At 38.8% G+C, this 24,838-nt stretch overlaps 1 protein-coding gene across 2 annotated transcripts in view; it reads right to left on the reverse strand.

Moving 5' to 3' along the window:
- Positions 1-24,838, reverse strand: part of PPARGC1A (PPARG coactivator 1 alpha) — a 96,133-nt gene that overhangs the window by 15,196 nt on the left and 56,099 nt on the right. For both annotated transcript variants that reach the window (XM_080796109.1, XM_080796110.1), the window contains exons 3-10: positions 23,351-23,545; positions 21,383-21,505; positions 20,321-20,525; positions 16,011-16,056; positions 15,828-15,901; positions 1,732-2,647; positions 1,088-1,192; positions 814-934 (exon numbers count right to left, since the gene is read on the reverse strand). In XM_080796109.1, the coding sequence (XP_080652235.1) occupies positions 814-934; positions 1,088-1,192; positions 1,732-2,647; positions 15,828-15,901; positions 16,011-16,056; positions 20,321-20,525; positions 21,383-21,505; positions 23,351-23,545 (1,785 nt within the window). The remainder of the gene's footprint in view (positions 1-813; positions 935-1,087; positions 1,193-1,731; positions 2,648-15,827; positions 15,902-16,010; positions 16,057-20,320; positions 20,526-21,382; positions 21,506-23,350; positions 23,546-24,838) is intronic.

Here is a 24,838-nt window from a genome sequence, read left to right on the forward strand (position 1 = left end):
GGAGGGAGGTGGGGTAAAGACTACCAGTTTGCAAGCGGGTGCTGAAAAACTACTGACCCGCAAAGAACAAACAAGTTCAACGTAACCTGGAGCTTTAGACCAAAGAACCAGTAATGTCTGTGTGTCAAGGAAATACGGATACCCTGCCATAAGTAGTCCCAAAATATGGAAGGGGTTATTGCAAAGCAGTTCAAGAGAAATGCGGATGTATCAACTACTCAGTGAGATACTGACCCAGCACAAGTCCAAAATGATGACTTTAAAGCCCCTCCTCCTCCCCTGCCTCCTTCAAATCCAACGTGAACACAAGTCCCTTCATGGACAATCCAATTCTAACATCTGCCCAAGAGACAAAAACTGAAACCAAACACGGATATGGCCTCATCTCCCACTCTGACAAAAATGCAGCAGAGAACAGTCTGAAACACTTTTCGTCTGACCAGATGGAACCAGTATTTGACCAAAAACAGTCCCTGCTCCCTCCATTTTGGAAAACAGTCATGGGTTTCCAGATGAATGAGAAATATGAAGTATGAATAAGAACATACACTCATTTAACATTTTGCTTCCCCATCATCTATGTCAGGAGAGCTTGGGGACCCTCTGATGTTTTAAAGTCAAAAGGCTGCGGAATATTGCATATTCTAACAAAGCCTTAGCTTTAGTTTATTTTCTAATCTACAACAAAGGAAGAAAGAAAAGAAGAGAAAGGGAAAGGGAGGGAGGGAGGGAGAGAGGAAGAAAGAGAGAGAAAGAAGAAATGAAGGAAAAGAAACCCTCCTTTAAAGCAAAAGGGAGCTCCAAGCTGCTTACAATTGCCTTCTGCCTCTGCCTCTCCCTTTGTCTGGCCCTCTCAGATTCCCGCTTCTCATACTCTTTGCGGTATTCTTCCCTCTTCAGCCTTTCGTGCTGATATTCCTCGTAGCTGTCATACCTGAGAAACATAACTTCATCATTAAGTCAACCGCCTCCATTTACACAGGCACAATGAATCAGGAACTGGGGAGGGGGCAGGGAGTGAGCTAGCTCATGTCATCTAGAGGAGGGGGAACAGGAGGAATGGAAGGTTAACGACCCGCGTCCTTACCTGGGCCTACGGCTGTAGGGCGACCTGGAACGTGATCTTGCGCACAGTGGAGAATTTCGGTGTGCACGGTGTCTGCAGTGGCTTGACTCATAGTAGTAGCAAGATCTGCGAGCGAGAGGAGAAACAGAAAGGGCATTTGCAACTGCCTCTTAACCCTGCTGTATCAGCCCAACTGAGCATGCCCTGGAAACACCGGAGGACATAAAGCAGCTCTTTTTCTTCCTAGCTACTGGTGAGATTTCCCGGTGACAGTTTGTGATCATCTAGTCAGCTTAGAGGTCTGGAAGTGATGTATTCTCTCCCAGGCTCTCTTACTGATGTTAATGCCGGGCACCAGTCTGGTACACTGTCAGCTTTATCTCGCATGGATCTCAACTATCCTGGCACAGGGCAGCTCTCCAGGTAATGGAAAAAGTTAGATGAGCAAGTTTCTTACAAATTGCTCTCTGTGATGCGACTGGCTCAAGGCACTGTGCTCAAGGCTGACAGATTTCAGAGAAGATGAGGAGGCATGTCTGTGTAACAACAACCTGGTTAGCTCCGGAGGTGTTGGGAGTTGCCTGGCGAGAGGGGCTGGGACTGTCTGTGAGTTTTGAAAGCTTTTTTTGGACCGCACACTTTGGGTGGGCGTTGGCAAGGTTTACCTTGAAGAGGATCTACTGCCTGGGGACCTTGATCTTGACCTGGAATATGGTGATCGGGAGCACGACCTGTGTCGAGAAAAGGACCTTGAACGAGAGCGCATCCTTTGGGGTCTTTGAGCAAATAAGGATTTGGGTGGTGACACGGAATCTCTACATGGAGAGTTAAAAGAAGAGCAAGAAGGCGACACATCGAACAATGAATAGGATTGCGTGCCATCCCAAGGGTAGTTCAGTTTATCACTTTCATCTTCGCTGTCATCAAACAGGCCATCCATGGCTAGTCCTGAATTTATAAACATAGGTAGTTTGGAGAATTGTTCATTACTGAAATCACTGTCCCTCAGTTCACTGGTCTTGTCTGCTTCGTCGTCAAAAACAGCTTGACTGGGATGACCGAAGTGCTTGTTCAGCTCGGCTCGGATTTCCTGGTCTTGGAGCTGTTTTCTGGTGCTGCAAGGAGAGACCTGCTTGCCCGCCTCCGAAGTCTCTGTCAGGAAGCCCTGGTCTGAATCCGTGGAAGAACAGACCTGCCCCTGCCAGTCGGAGGAGGCATCTTTATATCCTAGTGGTCTAGAGTCTTGGAGCTCCTGTGATAGATTAATGAGTATTTCCGTTTTGGAATTAATTGACTGACAATAGTCATGGTCACCAAACAGCCGTAGACTGGGCCGCTTGGCCTTCCTTTCCTCGTGTCCACTGGTGAGCACGGAGGTCTTGCTGAGCTGCGCGTACAACTCCGACTGCTCCGGCCCTTTCTTGGTGGAGTTATTGCCTTGGGCGCCAGAAGGCTCACTGTTCCGGGGCTTCTTCGAGGGCGGAGGTACCACTGTCTTGCAAGAGGACTTCAGCTTTGGAGAAGTCCTGAAAGGATTATCTTGGTTGGCTTTATGAGGAGGAGTTGTGGGTGGAGTTAGGCCTGAAGGTAAAAAGGGAAAAACAACAACAACAAGGAGGAGGGGGTGGGGGTGGGGAGAGAGACAAGAGACGGAGATAATGCTGTTAAATTGCAGGATACGTGGCCCTTACTTCTGGGGGATTTCAGACAACGGTGACAAAGAAGAAAATGAAATTCATGTCAAGACCCGAAAAAGTGCCTCTCTCCCCCTCAGCCTCTGCCACCAAGAAAAATGGATCTCACGACTGCCGGGCATCAGTGAAATCCGTGATGTTTTGTATTTTAAACGCCCCTGCTAACAGATCTTGCATCCGAGAAAACGTTAACGCCTCCCTACAGGCCTCCATGCACCCGGCATTACCAAAGCTCACATTTCCAAGGGCATCGTCTGTCTGCCTTGTAGAGAATTAACATTGTGGCCCTGGGGAATCACAGAGTAGTTTTGGTAGCATTCATCCTCAAAGAAAGCTGTGGAGCGATCGAGTGGATCAGAAATTGTTCTCCAATCAAGAAGCCCCCCCCCCCCAAAAAAAGAAGAAAGAAAGAAAAAAAAAAAAAAAAAACGGGATGACCGCAAATGTGGGGCAGGGTCAGAGTGACAGAGACAACCTTAAAGTAAGTTCGGAAAAACACGACAGACCAAGGCAGGGCACCAGACGACTCTGCAACTTGACGGCAATGATTCTTTGTCTCCACAGTTCATTAACTTAGTAAACCATGGCTAATGTAGGTATAATACTTTCTTGTAAGCATAACTAATACATTCTGTCTAAAATATGGTTCTGCAACAGAAACCTCAATGAACAGAAACACTAAATACTGCAGTGCCAGCGGACCATTTTATTTAGAGCACAACGTCGGAGCAGGCGATGAGGCTGAAGGATTGAAACAGAACCAAACTTCAGCAACCAACTAATTAAAAAAGTAGAAAAAAAAAACAAATAAAGGGAGACGAGAGAAACCCCGTCCATGGGTGCCTTTCGTCCTTTTCTAGGGAAGAGCAGGAAAAGTCCATCAGATGTCGTCGTGGGAGAGTCTGTGAATTACAGTTGCCTCCTCTATGTTTTACCCCCGAGAAAGTTCTACGTGTCCCTTTACACCGAGGGAGGATAATCGGGAAATGGCTCCAGAGTCCAAGGAACTTTGAAGAAGGGCAGGCTGGAGTTCAAATGACATTATGCTTATAGGGGAATATTTGAGTTTACAACACACTTTCTATTTAGGAGGATGGGTGAAGGCCATTCAGCAGAAAAGAACTTCAAGTCTGCTAACAAGCCTGGGGTTAGACTTAAGGCAACTGCACATTTCAATGGCAGAGAAATCTAACCTTGTTGGAGAAAGGAAAAAAATATATATATATACACACATACACATATATATATATATATGTATGTATGTGTACACACTCACATACACACACAATCAAGTAGGTCACAGAAAGCACTTGAAATTTTGGTATGAACAGGAAGATACTGCCTCTTTCTCCCACTTTTCTGTAAAGAGATGGAAGAAACTAATTTTAACATTTCCTCTATAATAAAATATTTTACACTAATATTTGGCAATTTTTATTATGCATAGTTAACGCTCCTTAAATGAGGAGAGCAAAGCTACAAGAATGCAAAGTCATTTAACTTTGGAACTCCATCCCAGAAAAGCTCAGTAAGACAGGGAATACAAACACAAAGGGAAGGGACACATCAGGGTCCCGGCAAAGCTTCCTCGAGTTAGCAGCCAGACACTCTTTGCTGGAAGATAACCGAGAGGTGGCATATCACTGAATGAAACATCTGTGTCACTGAGGCCCACTCTCCTTTTGTTCCCTCTTTCATGGACAAGTATGTCTTTTGCTCGATCTAAGAAATCCCTACATAATCAGTCTTTCTCCTTTCTCTCTCTCTTTTTCCCTCGTTTTCTTTACCTTTTGCACTGCCCTGTCATAACACTGATTTCCTCCGCATTCTACCTTCAGGTGCCATTAAGACAAATTTAAAGCTATTAATGCCCCCCTCAAACAAATGACAAATTCTCAGATATTTCTCATAGGAGGCGAAGATGCTCAAAGAAATAATGATGAATAATCTCTCTTTGCTGAAAAAGTAACAGTCAAATATTCCAAATGGCGTAGCCCTTGAATGGAGATACGACATTCGACATTCTAAAATTCAATTCTATAAATCTTTTTATGGTTCCCAAACTAGGGTAGTTTTTACTTTCCTAATAATTTACTGCCAGGATCACTCATTCGATACTTATCAGATAGTGCTATATATTCTTGTTCATCTCTTTTTGAATGTATGTTTTATCCTGTCTCTCCAAATAGATGATATGCTCTTAGTGGAAATGTTGCCTGGGCTTATTTTTGCAAAAATTCTTACTCGCCTATTTTTTTTTTTTTTTTTCCCTGGGGGCACCTGAGTGGCTCAGTCAGTTAAGTGGCTGCCTCTGGCTCAGGTCATGGTCCTGCGGTCCTGGGATCGAGCCCTGCACTGGGCTTCCTACTTCCTCCTCTCCCTCTGCTGCTCCCCCTGCTTGTGCATGCTCTCTCTCTCTGTCAAATAAATAAATAAAATCTTAAAAAAAAAATGTTTTCTAGATTCTCCTTTATTGATGGGTCTTACATTTCAGTGACCCAAGAATAACTTGGGAAGCTGGTCAAATATTTTTAATGAGGTGGTTCATGGACCACATACGGAGAGCCTCTGTCCTGCCCTGTCCATGCCTCACATTGCCTTGTTCTCAGGTACGTGTATTTTGACTGACATTCTAGACATATAAAAAGAAACCCTAAACTTCAGAAACACCAAATTAGGCCACTATTAAAGAGAGACTAGTTCTAAAAATAGCTCAGCTATCTAGGGATTTTAAATATAGAAATTCTTTTTAGTCTTGAACATTTGAAACCCTTGTCCTAGTACCTAAGCTCATTATTGCTTAAATAACTGACTCTCAAGTTGCTCTTGGGAGTGGCGACACCCTGATTGTAGTTGTGGGTTTTGTTTGTTTGTTGGTTGGTTGGTTGGGTTTTTTTGTTGTTGTTGTTGTTGTTTTTTTAATTAAAAGCCAAGCCTTTTACCTTCTTAACATCTTAGGCAGCCTGTAGCAGTGGGAACAGACATTCACTGAACACTTACTATATGCTAGGTAATACACCAGATGCGGGTACATCAGGGACTTCATGGTCCCTTTTAGCAAATGGGCAAATCTTCAAAACTTGAAGTAAGCGCATGTTTTTGCGCATGTGCTTTAAATTTACAGAAACACGGAGATAACCAAATACACCCTACACATGAAAATAGCAGGGCTGTAAATTTCTGTTGGCACTCCTTGTTAAAAGAATAATAATAATAATAATAATAATGATAGTTGCCTAATGGATTGAAGCTATTTTAGGATTAGTGAGTAGGTGGGTAAGGGGAAAACAATTCAGATAATTCCCTAAACTTTTTACTGTTTACTGAAATGTCTTTATTCAGAGAATACCTCCAAGCAAGACTGAGAAATCTGAAGGATGGAACCACCAGGGCTTAATTGAAAATCTATTTCCAGATAGAGTGGAGACCCAAAGCAAAACAAAGCAAAAGAAAAACAAAAGTGTAAGAAGCACTGGTTCTTCTTCTTTTTTTTTTTTTTTCTTTTAAACATAGTGTCAAACTTTTAACAGCCACTGATGGGACAGAGACCCCTTGCTGCACCTGAGCTCCCCGGGTCTCTCCCATGTCACCCAAGCAGGGCTCAGTCCCCCTCGTTCGGAGGCCAGTCAATATTCAATTCCTTCATGCCACTACCTTTGCTCGTTGTCCCTCTAATGGCCAGACTCTCAATTTCACCCCACAAGCTTAAATCAACAGTGCTAATGCTTCCCATAACCTCCGGATTATTTTCTGTGTGTTGATTTTCTGGGGAATGTGTACATTTTGGTGTTGACAGTACAAGGTATATTCCATGCTCTCTCTTGAACTTAGCAGGTTTTGACAGATTTATGTGAGGACAGATGGCCATTACAGGCTGAAGGCTGACAAGAGGCAGTTCAGAGCATTGTTAACACACTTGCACAAACTCTCAGCAGTGCAGCGCTGTGCAGAATGTAATTCAGACTATAGCTTTTTTATTACTGCCTATTTTCTTTTGTCAAAAGAGCCTGCTGTGCAGAGCAACAAATGGCTGCTATTACCCAGAATGTAATGGGTGTCAGACAAATCACGTAACACAAACAATCAAGAGTATGTAGGTCATATTTCAACAGAGCACAACCTTAGCAATATTTATGATTACTGCATTGAAATGTGTTCTATAATAAACAAGTACCTCCGCATCACTCACACTTACGCACTTCCGCACAGCAAATCGGGGAGAAGTGCTACACACTCCACAGTCATCTTTGTCAACAGTCCTTTTATTTAAAAAAAAGTCAGAGACCAGTTTTGTTTTGTTTTTCATTAGGTACCATAAAATGATTTTCTTTGAGGAATTCTCTTTTGGGTTTGTTTGTTTAATTGAATGACTCTGATAAATGATGACTCCTCTGGGATGTGTGTATGTTTGTGTGTGTGTGTGTGTGTGTGTGTGTTCCACAATCCAACCAATGACTTCAGCAGGTTTCTTTTTTTTAATAGTTTATAACATTTTATAGAATCTACTGCTCTGTGATTTGCTTTAGAGTTTCTTTGAATGGGATTTTTCTTAGGTCTCATGTCCATTGAAATATTTCTTAAGGAAAACCAATGAGAAGATGAGTTTTGTGGGTTGTTTGCTTTTTTTTTTTCCATTTTATTTTATTTTATTTTATTTCTTTTCAGTGTTCCAAAATTCATGAGTTTCTAATTCACTTAAAAACTTACCGAAAAAGAAGGACTGGGCAGAGATGCATGTGGCTTATCCTACTCTTATATTTTATGCTTCAAGAACTTGGAGTGGATGTCAAGAGTTCACAGGAAGGGCTGATACTAAGTATGAACCCTTACTGCTCCGCTAGTGAGAATATTTTGTTATAGAAGCTCCTCCCATGCCCTCCCCAGGCCCCCAACTTCCCCAGGACTTCCTGGAGGTCCAGAGGAGCCAGCCACTGAAGTGTTAACCCTCCCAGGGAGGGACTTCTCACACCCTGCTCAGGACTCTGGTAGCCATCACCCCAGGCTGCTCTGACCGCAGGTGCCCCTGCCTTTACTCCTTTTTTAGTATGTCCTGTAACACCCCTGATTCCTAGGGAATAAACTAACCTTACAGAAAAGCGTCAGAGCATTCTTAGTATCTTAATATCTTGCTCATGGAAGATATTAATTGGTGCCCATGGGCTTTCCCACATTGCTGGAGCGGGAGTGGGGATCAGGGTTGGGGGGAGGGGAAATCTGTCCTGCCAGGCAGCCATCACCAATCCCCGTGCCAAGTTGATGTGGGAGAGGAAAGTACTTTGTTATCCTTGGCTTATGAGAAATTTGGATACTATTATTTCCTGATAAGGTAACTCAGGAAAAAAGGAATATTTCCAGATGTTGGGTCAAGAAGAGAGATCAGAAAGAGAAAATGAAGGATATAGTTGAAACATGGAAGAAATCCCTGACAGTAACAGTTGCCAAACATTGAAATGGGCTGTGAAGAAAATTTGTGGGGTCTCCCTTTCTCATATTCTTCGGGCTCAGGAATGGATTATATGACCTGTCAAAATCACTTTCCAGTTCTCTCATGCTAGGGTTTTCCTTTTAAAACTGCCAACTACTGCTCATATTTTGTTTTGCTTTATTTCCCCAAAGATAAGTCACATACAAAAGACACATATACCAAAAGGGTACAGCAAATGTATGCTGTCTGTCAATATTCTATCCAGCAAAATGAATTTTTAAATGGGAAGTCCAAAAAGGATAATAATATAAAAGTCCACATAAAAGAAATCACAAATTGATTGGTTAATGAGTGGGTTCTTAGGCACAAATCCACCAAAGTGCAGTTTGAATGATTGTCAATTTAAACCTAGGCAAAACATAAAATGAAAAACAAATGGCATCCAATCATTCATCTTCATCAAAACCATGAGGAAAATACCAACGGAAGACAACATCGCTCAGACCTAGTGTGTTAAGGTGATGAAACTGCTGATTATTTAGTTCTTCTCATTTCTCTAATTAGTTATAGAGTAGCTATGTTGCTTTCTATCACTTTTACAGTAATAACTTTAAAAATAATTTACACGTACACATACATATACATATATGTGAAATTTTGGGTCAACCCCTTTGGTCCCTAACCAATTTTCTTCATGTCTGTCTGCTGGCTAAAACCATCATCTAGTTGAGCTGACATTGCTTTGCCATTTCTACTTCAGAAACAAAAAAAGTCTAGCACTCTGAAAATCTCCATATGCAATAGATTTAAATGCCTTCTGCCAAAAGAGCATTCTCTCCTCTCATCTTGTTTTACTAACAGCTATTTTGAAATCAAATTAGTTTTTACACCTGTAAAAAAGAAGTGTTTTTTTTATCAGCCAAAATGAGCTAGTTTAGGACAATCACAAAGTCAGACCAGCTGGCAATACCTAATAAAGCAAACTTCCTGTCTCATCCCTCCTGTTTCCCAAAGACTCCGCAGATGGGGCAGAGGGATTATTCTGGAGATCTTGGAATATTGTTGACTCTTTACACTTGTACTTAAATGTTTGGAAAATTTCACTAAAATTTGTGAGAGTAAAGAAAAGACACCAGAAGGTCCTGGGCAACAGCTTGGTCCATTTCCTTGACCGGAACCACATGGATTAAGACTGTAGACCAAGGATCAACGAATCAACAACATGACTATTTCCACCCTGGGCACCCCCTTGTTGCACCCATGGCCGACATCATTAATTGATCATGACATTTTCACTGAGTACAGATTTGGCCTTGGAATCTTCCTCAACACAATGCTCCTCACAGCCAATACCAATCAATGATACTTGGCAAGTGAAATGAAACCGATTTAATACAACAGATGTTGACTACTATCTTCAAAATTTAGGCTTCAGGAAAGAGACATCATCTCTAGTTGGACAGACATGCTCTGAACCCAGGGTCCACCACAGAGCTGATGTCAACATATAGCTTTTTCCTCAACAATGAAATGGCCCAAAGAATGGAAAAGATAACATATAGGACATGCTTACTGGGGAATGCCTAACCTCAGAATGTGTAATAATGTAAAGGAGCTGTTGTTGAGAGAGTATCAAAGAGGAGATTTTTCTACCTCGATTTGGTAAATTCCATACCCACGCACCCAAACAGTGTATGTTCAGCTTAATGGGGGAATTAGAGGAATTTTTGCCACAAAGAAAATATATAACTTCATATATGAGCTTGCCAAATTAAAAACGACATTAGTGTCAATGAAAGGGAACAGGTGAAGATAATCAAAAGTTGAAAAGAGGAGCAACAAGGTACAATCACTTCAGCAAATAAAATTAATGCAGAATTCGTAATTAAATATATCATATTTATTGAATACTTCTATATGCTGGCACTGGAGGAAGCCTTTTTCGTGTTTTATCGCTATCCTCAGAGTAACTCAATGAGACACAGGTACTGTTATTATCTTCCTTTGGCTCATTAGGATCCTGAGCCTTGCAAAAGTTAATTAAGATGGCCAAAGGCCACCTTGCTAGAAGGTAGATCCAGAACCTGAACTTGGGTTTGTCCAATGATAGAGCCAAGGTTTTGAACAACCTCACTAAGCCATACTGTCTGCTTTTAGAAAATCATAGTAGACTACTCTCATTTGGAGCTACACTACTTACAAAGTTTTCAAATTCTGGTTGAATGCACATGCAATTGCCATTTTTGGATGCCCAAAATGGTCGAATACTGGCAATTTTATTTTTCAACCTATGTTTTAGTCCTAGGAGTCAGACAGTAATTTGATTTGGAGATTATAAATATGACTTTAACATTAAGGAAACTAAGACCCAGGAAAGATTAAGGAGAGGGAAAAGCATTTTGGCAATTAAAAGATGGGCGTGGAAAAGTGAACGCTCCACCTTATAGTGCCATACTGATTTCACTGCCCATTGCCAAGTACAGTGCTCCTCAAACGTCGCTTTGATTTCCTGCCTTCTTGCTTCTGCTCCGTCAATAACTTCTCCCCTTTCCATCTGTGCAGATCAAATCTGATACAAACAGTTTTCTCCCTAAGGCTCCCCATGTCAGTTTAGCCCATGGAGAGCATAGTTCCCTCCACACTCCTTTCCATGGATCACCTGGGTCCTTCACTAATGATGTCACCCCAGTGCTTCTTTCGGTCCTTGAACCATCTCTATAATTCTTTTCAATCTTCTGTGCAATCATTGTATTTCACTTGAAGCAAAGTTACAGAGTTCCCCTTGATAATAACTTCTTTTCTCCCTTTGGTGATTCTCCTCAGGTGCAATCAGTGTTTGTCACATCCTGTAATCTCTACCATGCAAGAAATGTTACTAAAGATCGTTTGAGGAGATGGAGATCACAACCAATACATACTGCATTGCATTTCAAATACACAGTAACTCTATCCAAAAAACCTCTTTACACCACCCTCCAGTCAAGTTCCAAACTTCTCTTCCCAGCCACCTTCAGCATGCTCCAGGTTCCTCCTCAGCCCCTTGTTTTCCTAGAGCTCTAAATTCTTTCTACTTTGTAAAGGAAATTTGGCCCTACCTCAGTTTCTCTAATTTGCATCTTCACACTTAAAACCACCACACTCAGTAAACTAGAAAACACACCCTGGGCCCATCTTTCTTAGAAGGTAACAAAACATGATAGGTAATAAATAATATTTTGCCTTCATGCTATGTGTGCAATGTGTGTTATTTCCCCAACAGACTATAATCCCACATCTTAAACACAAGAACATTTACTTAGTAGGCCACGGACAATGCTTCATATTTTACATGGATCAGTCTCCAGGTCTTCCATTTGCTATACAACCACTAAGACCTATCCTATTGCAAGTAATGAGCGGGTATTAAAAACGTGTTGGTAAATTGATTTCTATTGCATCCAATAATCTTTCAAAGCCCCAAGAGGAAAGGATTTAAACCAGTCAGATGAATTCTGGCTCACTGACAGAAATAAATCCACTGTGTGTATTTTCAAGGATTCTAAATATGTAAAAAATGTATGTGTTATATATCTCTACTTGTCTTTCAATAGTGTAGGCTCCTAAACTTTAAGAATCATCACTAAATTATTTAAAATTAGGTATCTATCAATAAGAAAAATGTTAAAACCTTTGCAAAAAGAAAATAGGAGTGCTTTTTTTGTAACACCATAACCTCACTAGTGGAAGGAATTCAATTAAAATGATATTTCATATATATAACATTTCAAAACAAAGATATCCAATGTTAGGAAGGATGTAATAAAGCAAGTATAGGCATGTAATGCTAATAGGGCTATAAGTGAAAGCACTACTTTGGAAAGCAATATATACCAGAAGACCCCAAGATATTTTATCTTTATATTCACTATTAAAAACTACTAAGAATTTATCTCGAGAAAATAAGATAAATTTATGAACAGAACAATAATAACAATAACAACAACAAAACAAACAATCAAAAAACCCACAAATATCTGATTAAAATGGTCAGAGGACCTAAATAGATATTTTTCCAAATAGATACAGATAGCCAACAGACACATGAAAAGATGCTAAGCATCACTAAATCATCAGGGAAAGGGATATTAAAACCACAATGAGATGTCACCTCATACCTGTCAGAATGACTATTATCAAAAATATAAGAAACAACAAGTGTTGATGAGAATGTGGGAAAAAAAGGAAACCATGTGGCTGCTAGTGGAAATGTAAATCAGTGTAGCCACTCTGGAAAACAATATGGAGATTCCTGAAAAAATTAAAAATAGAGATACCATATAATCCAGTAATTCCTCTGTTGGGTATTTACTCAACAAAAATGAAAACACTAGTTAAAAGAGATACAGGCACCCCTATGTTTATTGCAGCATTATTTATAAAAACCAAGATAGAAAAGCAATAGATGAATAAAGAAGATATAGTATACATATATAATGGAATATTACTCAGTCATAAAAAAGAATAAAATCTTGTTTGTGAAAGCATAAATGGATCTAGAGAGTCTTATGCTAAGTGATATCTCAGACCAAGACAAATCCCATATGATTTCACTTCTATGTGAAATCTTAAAAAACAAAACAAAACAAATAAACAAATAAGAAACAGACTCAAAAATTTAGAGAACAAACTGGTGATTGCCAGAGGGGAGGGGGATGGGGGAATGGGCAAAACAGGTAAAGGGGATGAAGAGGTACAAACTTCCAGTTATAAATATGGCATGGGGATGAAAAGTACAGCATTGGGAATTAATCAATAATATTTTAATAAACTTGTATGGTGACAGATGGTAGGTACATTTATCATGGTAAACATAATATATAGAAAGGTTGAATTACTATGTTGTATACCAGAAACTAATTTAACATTGTCCACTACACTTCAGTAAAAAAATTATGAGCAAACATTTCTAATGCAGTGCTATTTCAAATGGTAAACACTTTAAAATGGTAACATTTAAACATTTAAACATTTAAAATGGTAACACTTTAAAACAGCCTAAATTTATAAGAGGAGTATGATTAAATAGATTTTGATGTACTTACTGAAACTAATGTCATTATGACACACTAAAAGCCCGATAATAAAGGGTCTGTGATAATATAAAAATTTCTCATTAAAATGTTAACTGAAAAATCAGGATGCAAAATTATATACACAAAATGATTATAGTAGAACTATAATGTATCTAATTATCCATAGGAAAAAATGCATTGGTAACTTTGCATCTTAGAATTGTGAATATGCGTGCCTCGGTTAGCTCAATCAGTTGAGCACAAGTCTGTGCTCAAACACAGGTCTTGATTTTCGCTCAGGTCCTGATCTCAGAGTTGTGGGATCTAGGCCCTCCATCAGGCACTGTGTTAAGCGGGGAGTCCGCTTGAGATTGTTTCCCTCTCCCTCTTCCTCTGCCCCTCCCCCTGCTATGCTTTCTCTCTCTCTCTCTCTTTCTCTCTCTCTCTCCTTCTTTCCCTCAAATAAATAAATACATCTTTAAAAAAATTACAAATATTTTCCCACTACTTTATATTTTTGACATTTTTATAGTAAGCTTAAATTATTTATAGTAAGAGAATAATAAAAATCTTTTAATAGAAGCTTTGGTGTGGGTGTATAAAGTGGAAACTTTCTCAATCCTCTCTGAAACAAAGTAACTGACTAATACAACATTCCGAACACTCATAGTAAATAGATTCCTTTCAACGGAGTTGTTGTCCTGAGCCACAGTAGTATTTCCCAAACCAGCTGACATCTATTATAGTGGTAACTAGAATTATGTAAGGTAATAAAATAGGATGCCATTGAAGGAAGCATACAAAAAACTGTTTCTATAAGAAGAACCAATAAAGATATGTCACTAAAAGAAGAGCTGTCAAATTAGTTGTAGACAGATGGTATTAGAAACACTTGGAAAACATGGGAAATCATGATTATTATTTATTTATATGAAAATCATAGAAGGATTTTGCACTCAAACTACTACACATGTATCTCTAATTCTTTTCCATTAAAAATCAAGAAATGAACAGTGGATACCATCTAAGAGACATTCTTACTACAGTCTGTGCCACAAAGATGAATGAATTGCCAGTTAAGACATTTAAGTTCAAGGCAAAGGTCTCTGTTTCTTATATAAAAAAAAAAAAAAATTGATATTTGATGTTTCTTTATATGACTTAGGCAAAAGTAAATGACAGAACTGTATACTGTAATCAATTTTTTAGATAAGCCCACCAAAATACTCATTCTTATTGGTCAGATAAGAAGGCCTCTACTGCATATGATACATATACATAAAAGTTACTTATAACCATATAACTAATTATAATTTAAGAAATGATGTTATGTATATGCTTATAAGTGAGTATATATGTATATATGTATGTATGCATATAAAGATACGTATACATTTGCATAGGTATCTGTATATGCATATGTACACACACACACAGACACACACACACACACAATATATATAAATACCATGAAATTAACTACTCTACTGCTTGACCAAATCATGCAATCATGCAGTAGACCTTTCACAAGGTGGTAATTTAGCAAACTCAAAGTGTGAAATTAAACTTAGTGACAATGACCATGGTGTACATAGCCACTATAGCTCTGGTTGAAAGCATATTGTTTAAGTTACTGTTCCATTACCCCTATCAACAATGGCCAGAACCAAGGAATTTCTTGTTCAGACAGCCTAAGATTCACTTACTGGTGTAGTTCTCTACCTAAACCTAAAGCATTCAGTGCAAAGTCACCATTACCACCCAATTTAGAAGTCTGCCTACGAAGTCTGTGGATTATTAAGTTACTTGGGGGTTACTCCAAGCTTTTAAAGGTCCTTCCTCTTCAGTGTATAAAGTAAGACTGACTAAATGAATCCAGAAGTCCAAATGGCGAAGAAAGTCACTCTTGTTTAAAAATACCTAAGTACATTTTGTTTTGGTGAATGGGCACATTTTCATTTTTCTCCTTTGCTGAAAAGATATAAAAATGGTAACATATATATGAGAACATTATACTAGTAGTTAAGTGTAATGGTGAGTGAAAAAAAAATCCAATTAAAACATTGATATAGTGAAGAAATTGGGGTTCAAAACTTGGTTCCTTGCTTTCAAGCTCTGTGATCCTGGGCAAGTTGCTTAACATTTCTGAACTGTATATGCTCATCTTAAAAATGAGAAAATTACCACTATCTTCATGAGGTTTCATGAGGTCATTCTGAAACCAGTCAAAACCACTTACATGCCTGGCACATTTATTGAGAAGGAGACCAAAAAACGTTAATTTATCCTCCTGCTCAAGTTTTGGTGTCTTAATCTGACATAGAGTTATTTAGGGATCTAAAGCAAAAGTATGCATCTGATATAAGAGTATATACCTGGGCCCAGGTCTGACACACAATAAATGTTTTCTCTTTAAAGAAAAAAAGAAGTGAAAATATTTATAGGTAACTTTTACCCAATGTTGCTTGTACTATTTGTTAATTTCATTAACCACATGGAGAATATGCACTAATATTTAATACATATTACACACACACACACACACACACATACACACACAGAGAGAGTTCCAAGTGAAACTTAAGGCTTACCTGCAGTTCCAGAGAGTTCCACACTTAAGGTTCGTTCAATAGTCTTGTTCTCAAATGGGGAACCCTTGGGGTCACTGGAAGATATGGCACATTTATAAAAACAAACTGAAATGGAGTTGCTGTAGCCAAATGTATTAGAACCCCCTTCCCTTTCTGAAAATGGTTACATTTCTTAATACTTACTTTGGTGACTCTGGGGTCAAAGGAAGAGATAAAGTTGTTGGTTTGGCTAAAGGGAAAAAAAAGGAAACTAATTATGAAATATTGAGTTTTTCAGGTTTTTTTTTTTTTTTTAGAATTTTTTTTTCTTACTATAATCAGGTTGGAAACTGGAAACTGGAAAACTAAAGGAAATCCCTGAATATTGGATCAAAGTCAGACAACAGTCCATTATGCTAAAACAAATTCCAAACAACATTTGCATCAGTAAACTATCATTCGAAAACACATACAAAAACAGAATTTTCCCCAAAATGTAGCATCTCTGTTAAGGATACAAAATTTGCATCATACCATCAGAAAGAAATAATGTGTTCTATTTTAATTTGGAATACAGTACACGGTTTGTTTAGACAAGAAAACAGCAGAATAACTATAAGACAACAGAACGTTATGAATATTCAGTTGATTTTTCTCCTAAAATGTATAATTTTATATCTAGCCCTGAGAATAGGTTATTTCTATGAGGCCAAAGCTCAAGCAATAACCATTCCATTTACTGAAAATTAATTGAGAAATTATGACAAACTCTGGGCATTGACCCAGACGGTTTAAAAGGGGTTCAGATCCCCAAATCTTATAGACAACTAAAGTAAGATACTGCATTTATCAGTTGAGAGACCTATAGACTTGCAAAGAGAGCTCATTTACTCCTTTTATGCTTCCTAAATCTTACCTCCTACAGGAGGCATTTCCCAATTAGGAAGGGTGGAGTAAGAATCTTCTTCTCACTCCAAAATTTCAATTGCTTCTCCTTGGCAGTCTTGTATTTTGAACAGAAGGAGGGGAAAACATGATGAGAAACGTACTTGGGATATACATCCACATATTATGTATATATCTATATATGCTTATCTATAAAGATATATTTATATGTATGTAGGTTTATGTCAATTTTTTCTCATTAACATAACTACTTTCAAAAGGTCAAGAGGTAGCCTTTTACGTAATGAAAATTGTAGACTTGAAACTAAAAAGGTCTTTAGAATAAACTCTTATTTTATAGATGAAAAACCTGAGACCTAAAGATGTGAAATGATATTTCCAGGGCCATAAAACTAGTTACTGGCAAAGTCAGCCCAGAATATGTTTCCTTTTTCCCATTACCAAAGGAATTGCGTTCAATAGATATTAAAGTAAATTAATCAACCCCAGTAATTAAGGTCCTTTGAAATGTGAAAATATTATTTATGTCCAAATTAGGCTGAAATTACATACTTTACTTGGATAAATAATATTTACATATTTAATTTGTCGATTTAGATTTAGTTTTTAAACAATCGAATGGTTTATCATCTATCCAATGTGCATCCAGAAATACGAAGTTCATGCTGTCTTCTACAAATTAGGTACATTGACTGATTGGCTTTTATATAAACAGATAAATGAACTGGTTTATATTAATTTTTTTAGTATGTCTGATATAATGAGCCTTTCCAAAAGAACACACTCATGAAGGAAATTTACCAACATTTTCGGCGTTCAACTAATAATTAGGATCATACATACGGGCTTCATATGCAAGTATCACTAGATACAAACTGTGTACTATGTCACACAGTAAATATACATTGAAAATCGGTCTCTGGGATTCCAGTTTTCAAGGTGTGGGGTAGGCTATCCGAAATGCTCAAAAGGAATTTCCCTAGCATTCTGACAGTTGGGTATGGGTGATGGCAAGGGCACTGTAAGGGGAGCATAAGACAGCGGCCATGTTTAATGGGACCAATAGAAAACCGGAAGAGAAGGCTATAGGAAGGTTCAGCCCCCAACCACACACGGTAAAGAACGCCATCCCTGAATATGCCCACACTCCCAAAAGCTACCACTAGAGGAGTATTGATTTGGTTTACTGGGAGTGTAATCCACACTATTTCAATGACTACCAGACCAGGGCCTCTAAAATCCTTGAGGGCGGGAATGCACCTTTTTCATGCAGATCATGGTCTTTTTGATGAATGAATACATTAGCAAATGAATGAATCAATGAATACAGGGACACCGACATGAGTCAAAGGTCAGGTCATTATCCTAAGGAAGTGAAAAAAACTTGACCCCACAATATCATAGACAGCACACATGCAGTTCAGTGAGAGAACATTACAGTATGTCAAGAAAGATAAACCTCAGTAGATTCTGGGTTACTGTCTCTAACTATTAATATATTTTCTACTTTTAAAGTTTAAATCATAATTTAAATAAATCCTGAAGCTGAGCACTTATTTCCTGTTGGTTATTCACAGCCAGCCATGTTTATTTTGTTCTTGGCCTTTAATAACTATGGGAATTTTGCGGGATTTTTGATTGTCTGGTTTTGGTTTTTTGTGTATGTTTTTGTCAACAGGCTTTGTTCTGGGATAAACTTTTTATGCTTTGCCACAGGCATATATCTTTCTGAAATATCCACATACAGCAGGTCTCAGCTAAAGAATATGTCCTCCACAGGCCAATTTAACTCCTCACTGCCATGGTTTGTAAGCGTTTACAGTAATATTAGCGGTAAGTGGATTTCAAAACCAAACCCCAAACCTCCCAAACTCTCAAAATCCAAAAGGGCCAAATACAATTTTAAGAATATGAAAATATGAAAATTTTTAAAACATGTGCTGCTGGGCTGCGTTCACTGACCACAGGGTTATAGCTGGCTTAGGACTTTAAATTCAGCTCCAGGAAATGAACGCCTGACTGGGACACACTAGGACAAGGTGGAGAGTAGCCCCATGAATTTTTCAGTCTACTCACTAGAGTGAGCTCAGCTGCCTTCCCTTCACCTGAGGCTCTCCACACCATTACATCTCATAATACTGCTGGTTCTGCTCTAAGAAAAACTGGTCCATGGCCTGTGTGAGGGGCCAATCAAGGCAAGGCGAGCTACAAAAAAATGTGGCCCATTTCAATAAGTATCTTCCCCTAAACTGACAGAAAAGGATGGCCAAGTGATTTTGAGATATCCACAAGGGAAAACCTAATTGAGAGCCAATTTAAAACTTTTAAAGAAGGTTCCTGAAGGTTTATGGTGAGGTAGGGATGAGAGAGGGAAACTGAAAACACTGGAAAGAAAATACTTATTAAAAGCAGCAGCAACAGCATACCTGTATGAAATAATCATGGTTCAAAACAGGGATCAGGGACTACCACTCTGCAGCTGGAAGGGGAAGTCAGGGAAACAAAAGGGAAAAGAGAAGTAGGTGTTTGTAATTGCTGTTTTAGAATATGCCTGCTTCCGGGGCGCCTGGGTGGCATAGATGGTTAAGTATCTGTGTCCTGGTTTCAGTTGGGGTCCTGATCTCCAGGTTGGCAGATCAAGCCCTGCCTTGTGCTCCAAACTCAACACAGAGTCTGCTTAAGATTCTCCCTCTCCCTCCCCCTCCCTGTACTCTCTCACTCACACTGTCTCTAAAATAAATATATAAATCTTAAAAAAAAAAAAATATATATATATATATATATACACACACATATATATATATGCCTGCTTCCACTACAAGGTTAAAGGTAGGGTTAATGTGGAAGCTGGGATATTTTAAAGCAATAGCAACTTTCAACAAGCTTCCTTTGGGCCTCTAAGACAGGATGATTGTGAGGGAAGAGCCAAGAAGGAAGAAAATTATATCTCTGCCAAGACAGGTTTTCCCAAAATCACCCTGACTTGCCTCAGAAGCATCAGCCTTCCAGAATGTATGGGGATGATAAAAACCAACCCAGATGCTTAGTTTGATCTGGGCAATACTTCGTATTAGAAAGCAAATACAAATAAATTCCGGGGATTTCCAAATCCTTATTTACAAAATAAAATCTATGAGTGTAACATGTGGTCTTTAAAAAAAAAAAAAGAAAGAAAGAAAAAAAAAGAATGCACTTAATAAGCAGGAAAGGCTGCACAAATACCATGTACTCTTTCTTAAGTTATATACAGCAAATCAACAATGCCTCATTTTTTCCATTACTAGAAAGGAAAAAAGAAAAGCTTTTTAATATTGGCTAGCCTAGCCTGCTCCGAATTTCAATTATCTTGGCAATTTAGATTTCACATAAATCTTTCACCACCCCCTCCCCACCCAGCTCACATTTCAGGTGCTTTTTGGTGATTGTGAATTAGGCTGCATATCAGCTGAATAGGTCATGTTCAACCTGTGTCCAAGGAAGGATTTTTTTTTTTTTTTCATAAGTCTATAAGAAAGTGCTGAATTCAGTTTGGGCATCCCCAGCCCGGTGCATGCTTGCCTTGCCTTCAGCGCCCTCGCCGACAGCCTGTGCTTTGGTTCCCAGCCTACCTTGTAAGTGTTGAGACTGCGATTGTGTGTGGGACTTCTTTTTGGAGGTGCATTTGTCTCTGCTACTGTTCCTGTTCTCCGTGGGTTTGCTGTGAGGAGGGTCATCATTTGTGGTCAGATACTTGAGAAGCTCCGAGCAGGGACGTCTTTGTGGCTTTTGCTGTTGACAAATGCTTTTCGCTTTATTGCTCCATGAATTCTCGGTCTTAAAAACAAGGCATAAAGAAAGCTAAAATTAGTGAACTGAACCTTATCAGAATGGATATAGGTTTTCTGAAGAGATGAGATTTTCAATGAAGTGTTCAGTCTAAGTGTACTAGATCTATGAGCTGTGAATAATTGTTTGCAGAACAAGGAAAGAAAATTACATTTAAAATTCCTAAATGACATTTATGCAGCTTTTTATTTCATTTCTCCTACATTTCAATGTTCCTACTCAGCAACATGTAACTAACAAGACCCTATAGCGCCTTTACTGTGAATAAAAAAAAATAAGCTGGTTTAAACCTTAATTTGCCACTGATTGCTGGAGCCCCGTATTCACAATTCTCTTAAGTACCCCTTAACGCTCCGTTTTCACTCACAGTGAATGGCAAGACAAACATTGTTTAATACAGCCCGCTAACCGAATTATGTCATTGCCAGCATTCTATCCAATTAATGGCAGAGATAGATCTTTTGTGGTGATTCCAGAGCAATCTTTCTCAGGTTAGACAGCTGGCAAAATGGCAATCCTGCATCTTAAAGTCACTTCTAGATAATACCAGCCGATCAGCAAATTTTATTGTAACCCACATTGCTGCGTGTATTAATAAAGCGGGCAAGGAGTAACAGACGGTGGAACTTCCATTCCAATCATCCAAAGACAAAGCATAAATGAACTCTTTCTAGTTTAAAGTAGCTGGAGCCCTGCTTTTGAAAACCCATTTCATATTGTTTCACATTATAAAGCAACTGCACGATCCCAGCTGAATACATAGAAATAAACCTATCCTTTGTTTTACTGCTTCAAGCAAAATCCTTTGTTACTTTCCCTCCTATATTAAAAAGTTTGCATTGTACCTTAACAACTGCAGGGTTTGCTCTGATCCTGTGATTATGGTTTGCATGGTTCTGGGTACTGAGACCACTGCATTCATTATAACTTAGCTGAGTGTTGGCTGGTGCCAGTAAGAGCTTCTTAAGCTAGAAACGTATCAGAGAAGGGGAAAAGCAAGAGAAGTTATGCATCTTGTAAGCATTAGAATACGTTACTGAAATTTTAAACTGAAAATTAATTAATTATAAAAATTAATTCTCTCATTCTTTAATTATAGTCACACCAAGGCACAATAGTGCTAAAGGAAATGCATTCTTAAAAAGTAAGAAAAAAATTTGGCATTATACTACCAACTGTGAAAGTATTTCCTTTCCCTACACTGACACTTAGTATTGTCTACCTTGATTTTTTTTTTTTTTTTTTGGTTTTTCTTTTTTGGGGATAAAATAAGGTAAAAGGATCCTCCTGAAAGGATTTCCAAATACCTACTAGGTGAGAAAAGTTGCCCTGCTAAATGAGGAATTGGGGGTTGGGGACAGAATATAGGAACCTCAGTAACCCAAATGAATTAAATGAAAATAAATAAAAGCTTTGTAATGCTTTGAATGATATTTTCACAATCCAGTTTAGCTTTACTTATTCAAAGGATATTTATGGTGAAAGAGTGGCTATCACTGAAACAGACTTGTAAGTGGACAGAGTCAGGAGATGTGATCCTGGCTCATGCAAAGCATTTACTTTCTTGACTCTTTTCTTTACTCTTTCTTCATTTGACCTGCTGGCCTTCTAGGCCCTCCCTGCTCAGACAGGCAGTATGAGGGTGAGTCAACAACCCCTCCCAGTTGAACCAATTATCTGGATGAAAATCCTCTGGTATCAATGTAAAGACATCAAAGTACCAGCCAGCAAGGCCAAGGGCAAATGGAGAAATGGTGGGGGTTGGGAGGAGGGTAGCAATTACTTTTGAGGGAGTTTCTTCTAAACCTGAAATCTCAGAATGAACAGGAGTACAAGTAGATTCTCCGTATGTTTACATGGAATGTTTTTTAACATTTAAAAAACTTAGATATGGGAGAGAAACAACCCCTAAATGGCATGCCAAGGAGCATTATTAAAGTTTGGAGGATAGCATTCCATAATTTACATAGTATGGTCTTACATCAGATTTATGGCAAATGACAAATGGCTACCATAGATGAGAAGGTAAACTGTGTCTTAGAACTAATAAAATTCTGGTCAAGCACCGCATCGAAAGAAAATTTACTCTTCATTCCCAACAAATTCACTCTTCAATGCCTCCCATAAATTTAGGGAACTTAGGTTGCAAATGTGCTATTATTTTTCAATCTTCACAAGAATTATGGATCTAAAACCTTAAAATATTACATATCCCTGGATCTACCTTTTATTCCTAGAATCATAGGCATAAGAATAAAACTATAAATGTGTCGATTGTTATATAATTTATGATGGTGAAAAAATAGGAAAAAGACTAAATATCCAGCCATAAGAAATCTCTTAATGAACTAGGACATCTCCAAACAATAAAATAATATGTGATACAAACAATTATGCACATATTTCAAATTCATAAACATAACAATGTATCTTAAAACTAGAGGAGATTTCAGTCTTTTTATATCAGAGATGATTTGATTTTACAGGTGAATTTTCGGTCTGTACTTTTGGGGTTGTCTATCTTTTCTAGGTTTCTACCACGAACATAAATAATGCTAAGAACTAAAAATACACACACAACAAACATAGCAAAAGACAGTTAAAACAAACTGTAGTAAGACCACATGAAAACTGTTATTACCAACATTTTTAAACACAGAATCACAGAATTCGCAACTCCAAGTCCATTTGGGGATTGTTTTTGGCATCAGTCTAAATTAAAAATCCAGACCTTATTGTTACTACATCATACCCATGCAGCGGGTAGCCAGAGGCAACTCCAATTCCTGTTAAACAGTAGGAAGGGTTCTTACTAGAGACGGCTCTTCTGCCTCCTGAGGCGGAGGGGTGCCGTCAGGCATGGAGGAAGGACTAGCCTCATTCTCAGTGGTCACATCTCCATCTGTCAGCGCATCAAATGAGGGCAATCCGTCTTCATCCACAGGGAGACTGTCCAGTGTCTCTGTGAGGACTGCTAGCAAGTTTGCCTCGTTCTCTTCATCTATCTTCTGCAAAAAGAGAAAAATAGACGACGTGAGTGAGCTGACATGGGGGGACAGGTTACACCATCAATCAGTGTAGACGGATCATGTTTATCCAAATGAGCGGTAAAGTGTACGTGAAATGTTGAATGATCATGCCGGAATACAAAGGATCATGTCTTCTTCAAACTCCAAATTCACTTTCGGTCTGAATCACACCATGAACTGACACCTCGCAGTACCAGTTTCTGCTGGGTGAGCTGTCCCAGCTAGCAATTTATGATGCTGGTGCCTATTATGGCCGTATAGGACACAATCTTGTTCACATTCGCTTTCCCCGTGTGTGTGTCTTGTTTCCCTAACTAAAGGAGAAGGTCTAGAGAATCTCAGAACTTGAGAGAATTTTCACCATCATCTATTTCATCTTCAGATATAGTGTTTCAATCTCCTGTGCAGCCGAAATGTTTAGATAACCCTCTGTTTGAACAGCACCAGAAACTGAAACTATACTGAGAGGAACGATACACTTCCATGGTTTCAATTATAATCTCATCACCGAATACTCCACAACCATTCATTTCCCTCCCTGGCATCTCTCCCAACTTTAGTCATAAATCTAGAACTGCCCACTGAATACTTCTACCTGATAATAGCTCCTTCATCCTCCAAAACCCAAACTTAGAACCTTTCACAACAAAACTGCTGTTTCCCTTGACGTCCTGGGTTTGGGTAACAATTCTTCAGACCCAGATTATAGAGCTACCTTGAGTCCTCTTTATCTGGTCAGTCATTAAGTAGAGTCCCACTTTGTCACGTCTCTTCAATGCAGTCGTTTCTTGTGGCCGGGGTACGATTCTAGTGCGACATTACTTGGAATGGGGGCTCCTGCGAACATATTCTAACTTGTTTCTGCAACTCCCACAGTCACTTGCATGCACACACCCTTGGAAAGTTAATCTTCAGGTATTTGTTCCATAAACATATCTGCATACCTACTATAGCGGGGCCATGTTTGGTGTTAGAGATAGAAAGAGAGAGATAAACCTCTGCCCTCCAAAAATCCTCCAGTGGAAGGGAAAGAACGTGTGAATAATTTATTATAAAAGATAACATTTATTTCAGGACTCTGTACAAGCTTATACACCCTGTTTATGGGGAAACGTGCTATATTCTAATCCTGGGCAACCAGTGCCAATGCTAGGCACACAGCGTGGCCATTGATTACTTGCTGAATAATTCATCGATCTGCATTTACTGCCTAGAATATATGTTGTGTAGATCACTTTCTCTTCCTTCTGTTAGCACTTCACTTTGTTTGTC

This window comes from Martes martes, assembly GCF_963455335.1.
Source record: "Martes martes genome assembly, chromosome: 2".
Lineage (NCBI taxonomy): Eukaryota > Metazoa > Chordata > Mammalia > Carnivora > Mustelidae > Martes > Martes martes.